At 48.6% G+C, this 9,109-nt stretch overlaps 1 protein-coding gene across 1 annotated transcript in view; it reads right to left on the bottom strand.

The window, feature by feature from the left end:
* The window catches only part of LOC102380976, a 240,135-nt gene that overhangs the window by 223,467 nt on the left and 7,559 nt on the right, over window positions 1-9,109 (bottom strand). Inside the window, 1 exon segment of the mRNA XM_025198932.1 lies at window positions 4,749-4,932. Coding sequence (XP_025054717.1) covers window positions 4,749-4,932 — 184 coding nt within the window.

The raw sequence follows: 9,109 nt of genomic DNA, 5'->3' as shown, positions 1-9,109 counted from the left end.
GTAAACATTTGACCCTAAACTACTGGGAAGGAACAAACTGGACCTTCTGCTTTTCAGAGACAGCTAAAAGGTTACACAATCCCTCCTGCTGATTCCTAACAACTCAAGGCAATATTCTTAAGTAGGTCCTGCATGCCAAGGTGTCGTCATGGCTCTTTCCAAGACATAGAATATAGTATTCATGAAAATCAGTATGACATGTTTCCGGTGCACTTGCAACCTATCCAGAAGCAAGTGCAATTTTATATCAAAGTCATGCAAACTTATGCAGAAAAGAAAGCATTAAGAGCAAGAAGCCCTCTGGCATATTGACCTGATATAGGACAAGAAAAACAGTTCAAAAAGGCTGATATGTGCATCTGAAAAACATCAACTAGAAATTGGGTCAACAAATACTGTGTTTTTGTTGCATAATGAGATCCAACGGCTGCAAGGCAAAGTTAGATAAACCTGGATTGGAAATACAGCACAGATTTCTAATGGTGAGGATGCTCTAATCATTGGAAGAGATTGCCTTGGGGTACAGAAAAATCTCCATCCCCTGAAATCTAGACTGCATGTCCCTCCAGGTCTTAAAACTTAAGGCCGTGCCCAGATGAGTGCGGCCATGCAGTATGTGCTGCTGCAGACATGTCTGCAAAGCCACACACCACATATTGAGCTGTTCTCTGCACTGCAAAGGAGCAGCCAGGGGTCAAAAAACCCACACCAAAAAAAAATTTAAAAAATTTTAAAAATGGAGCAGCGCACACCTCTCAAAACCAGAGCCTGGATGGCCAAAGCTATGCTCTGGCTGCTGGCCAGGCTCCGAGCAGCAGGATTGCCAGTGCTGCAGACCCAGAAGGCCCCAGGATCCCAGGTAAGGCTGCTGAGGCAAGCTCAGTGCTGGCCCCAGCCTCCCCTACCCCACCCGGGGTAACCTGTCACGTGCCAGAGAGCGCATGGCACAGCCGTTCCCTGGGGACAACCAGCAGTGGCACAAGGTATCACTTGTGACCATATGAACAGGGCATATCTAGAGTAATCATCTCCTATCAAAACTTCCTTGGCATCCACCATCATTAGTTTAGGGATGTCTAAGGATACATTCCTGGACTGTTTAACAGATATTAATGAACCTGTCTTCCATTAACTTCTCTAGTCCATTTTTTAATCTGGCTATACTATCTACCGCTATAACCTCCTGTGGCAACAAGTTCAGCAAGTTAACTACTCTCTGCACAAAACAGCACTTCCTCTTGTTTGTTTTAAACTCATCTCCTTTTAATTTCAATGGGTGTCCCTTAGTTTTTGTACTCTGGGACTTGATAAATAACAGTTCCCTATTCACTTTAACCACACCCTATATGATTCCATAGACCTCTGTCATAACCACCTCAGCCTTCTGCTTTCCAGACTGAAGTCCTAGTTAAATCCAACCTGATGGTGAGGAGCTGCACAAAGGTCTAACAGCGTTGAGTGACCAAAAACTGGCAGATGAACTTCAAGGTTGACAAGTGCAAAGTCATGCATATGGGCAAAAATAACTTCATGTATACAGTCATATGCTCTGAACTACCTGTAAAGACTCAGGAAAGAGACCTTGGAGTCATTGTAGATAGTTTTCTAAAAACATCAGGTCAATGCACAGCAGTGACAAAAAAAGCCAAAAATTGTAGAGGTGCACCAATATATTATGGTGGGCGGGGGCGGGGCATGCAGCAGCAGCACTGAGAGGGGTGGCTACAGGGGGATTATGGCAAACTTTGGGGTGTCTCTAGCCTACCCCATAGCCCCCCCCTTTCCCAGCACTGCCACTGCCCCCCCCTCACCCACCCCAAGTGCAACCCCGGCCCAGCCTACCCACTGGGAAAAGGCCAGCACAGCCTCTGGCCCCAAGCCCGCAGTGGGCAGCCCACCCTTGCCCCACACAAATCCAGGGGACATATGCCCACTCCATGCCTCTCCCGGGGTTGTACACAACAGCAGGGAGCCACCCCCCTCCCCACCCACCAGACAAGCCACCTGTAGCTCCATCCTGTGCCCCACCCTGGCTGGGAAGTACAGCAGCTGCTGCTGCCCCTTCCCCTGCCCCTGCCCCACTCCCTCCCTCACTGTAGGGGCCTCAATCTCCCCCTGCCATGCCCATTCTGCACCCTCCCCCCAGATTTACCGGCCTGTAACAGGGGGTCTTCTCAGGTCCGATTTCCCTGTGGCTCACCCACCTGTTTCTGAGCTAACCACCCGCCTTCTCGCCCACCATGCCTTGTTGTTAATTAATGAATTAGTGTTAATTAGGTAGGAGGCTGCCCAGTTCTTGCCCCGATGCCAGGGGTTGCTATCTGCAGCTCCGTTCCTCTCCTACACTGCAGCAGATGGCATCCAGATGTTATCCATATCCCCAGCCACACACTGGGCCCCAGAATCCTACTAGTTGGACCCCACTTAGATCCCTCCATTCAGGCAGCCCATTCTGCCTTCATTCCCGGGTGGATAGCTCCCTAAGCTGCTCCCTCTTACGAGTGTGGTCCCCCCCGGGACCTTTGGCTGCTAGCCCTGGCCCACCTCCAAGCCAGTCAGAACCCCAGGCCCTCAGCTCTTGGGCATTCCTTGCAGTGGGCCCCTGGCCCTTTGACCCTCCCAGTCCTAGCCCCAGCTTGGACCAGTCGGGGGATGTCAAGACAGGTTAAGAGTCTATGGCCTGACTCTCTCTCTCCCTGGAGTCCACCTCCTAGACCCTACGAAGGGGGTAACCCACCCGGTGGTGGGGGCTAGGGGTTAAGGCACCCCGACCCGCCTTTCACCAGGGTGGTAACTGGCCTGGCATTTCCTGTGGGCTCCCATGCCACTGAGAGCCCTACCAGGCCACCCACTCCCAGCAGGGTGCAGTTTTAGGTCATGCCCAGGACCAGGAGCCTCCTGACCATTCCCTACAGCTCCTCCCTTACCTCCAGATGATACCAGCAGCCCTCCAGCCAGGCAATGTTGTTGCCTGGCCTCCCAGCAGCAAAATGCCCTGTTTATATGGGCTGCCCTGAATCTAAAATGGCTGCCCTAATCAGGCACCTGCCGGCTGCTGTCTTCTGGTCCTTAAAGTAGCAGGCACAAACAGTGCCCTGCCAGAGGCCAGGCGCTGCTTTCCAAGCTGCCCAGCTGCATTCCTGTTCGCACGCATGCTGCAACTGTGCACATGCACATGGCACTGATCGGTGACATTATCGGCTACACTAACAAAAAATAGCTGATTGCCAATAATATCAATTTTCCTTTTATCAGTGTTGATCCGATATGGATCAATATATCAGTGCACCTCTACAATTTTGGGCTTTTTTTTGGTCGCTGTTGTGCATTGAGCTGATGTTTTTAGAAAACTACAATGACTCCAAGGTCTCTTTCCTGAGTCATTCCAGGTAGTTCAGGGCATACCACTATGTACATAATGTTGAGGTTATTTTTGCCCATATGCATTACCTTGTACTTGTCAACCTTGAAGTTCATCTGCCACTTTTTGCCCACTCACCATTGTGAGACCTTTGCGTATCTCCTCACCGTCAGCTTGGATTTGACTATTCAAAATATTTTAGTAACATCTGCAAACTTCAAGATTTCACTGTGCGCTCCTTTTTCCAGGTCATTTATGAAAACATTGAACAAAACTAGACCCAGCACAGATCCTTGAGGAACCCAATTATTGACCTTTTTCCATCTGAAAAGTGACCATTTAGCCCTACCTTAGCTTCTTATCTTTTAAGCAGCTCTTTATCCACATGGGAACTTTATCTTCAATCCTACAGCAACTTGTTTTAAAGTGCTTTTGGTGAGGGACCTTTTGAAAAACTCTTCAAAAATCCAAAGGGACTAAATCAACTGCATCCTCCTTATCCACATGCTTTTTACCCCAGCAGATTGGTGAGACAGGATTTCCCTTTAAAGAAACCATGGTGATTTTTTTGTCCAACATATCGTATTTACCCTTGTGACTGATGATTTCACTTGATGGCTCCTACTAACTTGCCTGGGATAGAAGTGAGACTCAGCAGCCTGTAATGCCTAGGATCACTTCTGGAGCCCTTTTTGAAGAAGTGTATTATGTTTGCAACTCACCAGTCCTTTGGCACAGAGGCTGTTTGTAATGACAGGTTAAATACTGTTACCAACAGTTCTGTGATTTCACATTTCAGTTCCTTCAGAATTCTTGGGTGAATACCATCTGATCCTAGTGACTTAATCATGTTTACATTATCAATTTGTTCTAAAACCTCCTATTTTCACTTCAGTGAAAATGCAATATTTAGACTTATCTGCTAGGAAGAGACGATCTGGTGGGGAATCCCCCTAATATCCTCTAAAGTAAAACACATGCAAATAATTCATTTAGTTTCTCTGCTATGGCCTTATCATCCCTGAGTTCACCTTTTACTCCTTGGTCATCTAATAGTCCAACCAATTATCTAGCTGGCTTCCTCCTTCTGTTGTATTTTTTTAAGTTTTTATTATAAATTTCAGCATCTTCTGCAAGATCCTCCTCAAATTCTTTTTTTGGCATGCCTTGTTTTGCTTTTTCATTTGATCTGTCAGAGTTTGTGCACTTTCCTGCTTTCCATTTTTTGAAAGATGCCATTTTGCTTTGGTTAGCCTTCTTAATTCTGCTTAACCTGCATATTCTCCATTAGACTCTTGGAAACAAATAGAAATGCTTTTTATATTGCTGACAACTTACATGTTTCAAAAGATCCCTTATAAAATACTGAAAGCACAAATATTTTTACCTGAATTTTTCCATGGACATCTCTGAGTAGAAATGATTTCCCTGTTTTGATTAATCTCTTTGACTGGAAGATCCTGGAATGTGGTACCAAGCATATAGGTTGACTCATGAGTACCAGGTGAGATCTTCATATGAGCTGTAAACCTGGGGCATGGTAATGAAGGTCCCTTATGGTGGTGCTTACACTGGGGGAAAAAAAGTAAGAGTGAGAATCCAATGATATTCTGTGTGCAAGAGTCACCGCTATTAAGTTCAGTTAGCCAATAACAACACACAAAGGGGTGCATGTAGCACCAGTTTCCTATAGCTGTCTTATATTCTTTAAATTCTGAGGACATAAAAACAAAGAATCTATCTCTACAGAAAATAAAACCATGTGCTGGCTTGATACACTGAGGGTGTGTTGTTTTGGTTTTTGTGTTTTGGGTTGGGGGGGTTGCATGCATTTTCTCATTTTTTAGCTTATATCAGTGGTGCTCAATCTTTCGGCTCCATAGGCTAGATAAGTGGCATAGGGCTGCTGGTCCATGAGTCAGTACTGAGCCTGAGCTACTCTGATTGACCTCGAAGCACCCCACTCAGCTCTACACAGTCCCACACAATCCAGCTCAGCTCCGCTTAACCCTGTGGTGCCCCAGTTGGCTCCATGCCACTCCATACTGCCCTGCTTGGCCTCTTGCTGCCCTAATCAGCCCCACACACTCAATCTAAGGGGCAGACCCATGCTATCAGATTCACAGGGCTCCCCATCTGAAAATTTGACAGCAGAGGAGCAGCAATCAGTGGCCATTGCTCCCCCGCTGCCAAATTTTATGATCCATAAGGAACCCTGCAGGTTGGATGACATGCCTTCACAAGCTGGGGGTTGAGCACCCCTGGCTTATAGCATGAGAGGCCATAGCAAGACATTCAGAATGGACTCTGACACTGACCTTTCTTCCTAGCCTCTTATTCCACTAAGCAGAAGAGCTCAAGTCAATGAATCTGGTGCACAACCCCATACCCAGATGGGGCATGTCCAGACAAACATGCACATGTGGTTTGCAGAGCCCCAAAGCTGCTTGAGGTGCCACAAACTGTGTACAGTGCACATTCACGTTCACCCATTCTAATTTGCAGTGCAGTGCCAAAGTTTGACACCAGGAGATCCCACTGCCAAAAATAACCACCACTGAAAAAGTGGCACAGTGCATGCAGCAGCAGCATGTGCCACCAGAAATGAAGCATGGCTGGCCACAGTCACATTCTGGCTACCGGCCAGACTCCAAGTGACTGGATCAGTACCACTGCTGCCCCAGGAGGCCCCCAGGACCTCTGGGGCCAGAACAGGTGGGATAAATATGTGCCACTGCTATCTGTCCCATGGGAAATGCGAGCTGCTGCACATGCACTCTTGTCTGGATATGCTCATTGTGTCCAATTTTGGTACATAACACCATGCGGGCATAGAGGTCTTAGCTAAGGACTCCACTTTCAGGCTTGGGAACCCAAAAGAAGGGCAAACATCAGCAGAAGAGAGTCTTCAGTCAAGCTCCAGGGCTAAGGACAAAAGTTATACATAAACCGGTTTAAGTTATCAGACTCTGGTTTAAACCTGTAACAGAACAGAAGTTCAGTACACATACTATATTTCAAAATGGTTGAAACTGGTTTAAGATAAACCTGGTTGAATATAGTATCAGTGTATGGGGGTTTCTCGCACCGCCTAGAGTCATGTCACCTCCCGGCTGAAACAGTAGTGTCTCGTTGTAATAAATCTCCTGCCACACCTTCAATGTTAAGGGAGATGTATCTAGACACTACTGGGATGCAACTAAGAAGAGTCAAGAACTCAGAACTTCTGCGGCTCTTCGCAGGGCTCCACCATCCCCATACCCTGCCCTCACCACACCTGATGTTCTGGGCAATATTGATTGCCACTAAGATTCATTATCATCTTAACCCAAAGGATCCTATCTACGGTCCTTGCCTAAGTGGCTGCTTACCCCATTCTTCCCTGCATGGGTCCCAAGACAGCTACCTTCTCCTTGGTTCTTCCCTCATCACCTTCTTCTGGCTGGGGTCCTCTCTCTCTTCTCCTATCCCTTCTGGGAGGGTAACGCCACCTTTGCCTTCCTCCTCTTCTAGGTCCCCAGAGTGGTTCCCTTCACCCCCCGGAGTCCAACTCACCAGTCACTCAAGCTACTTCATCGACTCCCACTCTCAGCTGGACCTCAGCTGGTAAGTAGCAGGGTCAGAGCTTACCCTTGGGGCTTCTACTCACTCATCTTCACTTGCTTGCTCTCTCTTCTTGTCTCCTTCTTTCCTCTGCTCTTTCTTCTTCTACCTTCCCCAGGACACTCCCTCAGCATCCCTTAAATCTCCCTCTCTTCAGCTGGGTCCCATGCAGCAGTTCCCTATTGGCTGCCTGCCTGACCCAGCTGTTCCTCCTTTGCATACCAGCATGGAACGTCTTTCTTTCTCTTTGTTCTTGTCCTGCACCAATCTTTTCCTTCCCTGCTTGGTTTCCTTTGATCTGCCACAGCCCCAGCCAGTGTCTCCATTTGTTCAGATCGTGTTGGGGTCTGCCATGACTCCTCCAGCTTGCCAAGGTACGTTTCTCTCCTACAGTCCTTCCTGCTTCTGTTCGTGGCAGGGGGCTTCAGGCACCCTGTCACAATCAGACTTCACTGATTTAGGTCAAGCCAGTTTATGAAACTTCTGTCCTAGACCCCTTCTGGGTTCAAGTTAAACCACAGTCCCCGAGCATACCAGCATGCTTTGCAGCCCTGGGCTGTGCTGTCTGCTCCAGAGAGCAGGGTTGGCCCTGCCCCTCTGCTCCCTAGCCAGAGCAGTGAGGACTGCCTGGAAGATCTAACCCTATCTTTTCCACTCTTCTCCTAAGTAAAGCCCTTTCTGAGAAATAATCCTGATGCAACTTGCAGGAAGACTAATATCAGGGCATTTTTTCAACAGTGGTTAGAGATTTTTTTTTAATCCTCACTGCAGCAAGCTACAGACTAATCAGAAATGTAGCTGGGTCTTTCTGACTACATGAGACTTGAAAGGGCTAGTTTATTATACCCTGACCAGTGAGTTTATTACTTACAAGTTAAATTGAAGACAATCAAAGTTCTTCTTGAAACCCGGGGGAAGAACCAAGGTATTTCTGCTCATCCAGCCAGGCAGGGGGGCAGGGGGAGGAGGGATGGAGGAGAGGGTTATATGTGTGTGCGTGGTTGGGAGTGGAGGTGGCAGTGGCAACCCAAGAGTGACAGACAGTGGGCATGAGCCCCGCACCTGGCTAGAACCATGAGGAACCTGCAGCTGGCAGGGGAGGGGGAGTGGGGCAGCCTGTGCGTGAAGCAACTCTGTGGCAAGACTGAAGATGCAAAGCAAGGTACACACCCCAAGGGTCCCAGGGGCCCCAGAATGTATGGGCAATGACTGGACAGGCAGCAGCATAGAGGCAACACTGTTGTAGCTGCAGGCAGACATGTTGGCAGCCAGACTGACCATGTGGGATGAGCCCTTCATGCCCGTGGCTGCCTGGGCTGGCTCATATGTGCCAGCAGGCCTGGAGGCCAGCAGCTGCCAACCACAGGAGCTCATGTGCCCACAGCCACAGTCACCCCTCCCCCCGCCCAGCTGGACAAGCAGGTGGACCTGGCTCTTCCCGTGGGTTTCAAGAGGAACTTTGACTGTCTTCTGTTTAACCTATAAGTAATAAACTCACTGGTCAGGGAGGGCTTGAACCGTGAACTGGGGAGAAGGCCCTGTTCATTCCCCCAACTCCCTGATCATTGCCCCCAGCCGCCATGGCTTCTCCCGGAGCTGCCTGCTCAAGCTGCAGTGAGGCAGGCAGTGATGGCAGCCCTGAGAGAAGCCACAGAGGCTGGGGAGAATGATCAGGGAGCTGAGGGAATGATTGGGAGCTTGGGGATCAAATTGGGAACTGGGGAGAGTTGGGGGAAATGATCAGGTGCTAGGGGAATGAACAAGGGCTTCCCTCCAGCCCCTGGTTTGACTCCCCAGTTCCCTGTTCAATCCCCCAGTTCCCTGATCATTCTGTGAGGGGAGGAGGAAGCCAAGGGAGTAGCCGGACAACCCATGGCTTCTTCTGGGGCTGCCGGCTCAAGATGGGCTCGTCTGGCTGCTCCCCAAGCTGCTCCTGCCAGCACTGCCTGCCTGTATAGTCGGTCTAAAATTTCAGTCTCCTTATTGGACATCTTTCTATTTCTTCTAATTCTCCCTTATACTATTTGTTGATGGAAAATATTTTGGCTTTTGATGGACTTCTGACCCAGAGCCATGAGCTTGCACTAATTTTGCATGGGCCTCTGCATCCATAACTGTGAAGAGGGACGGACAATAAATAAAATA

Source organism: Alligator sinensis, unplaced genomic scaffold (assembly GCF_000455745.1).
Source record: "Alligator sinensis unplaced genomic scaffold, ASM45574v1 scaffold74_2, whole genome shotgun sequence".
NCBI lineage: Eukaryota > Metazoa > Chordata > Crocodylia > Alligatoridae > Alligator > Alligator sinensis.
Note: the sequence above shows the minus strand (reverse complement) of the source record. Positions and strands in the feature narration are given on the sequence as shown.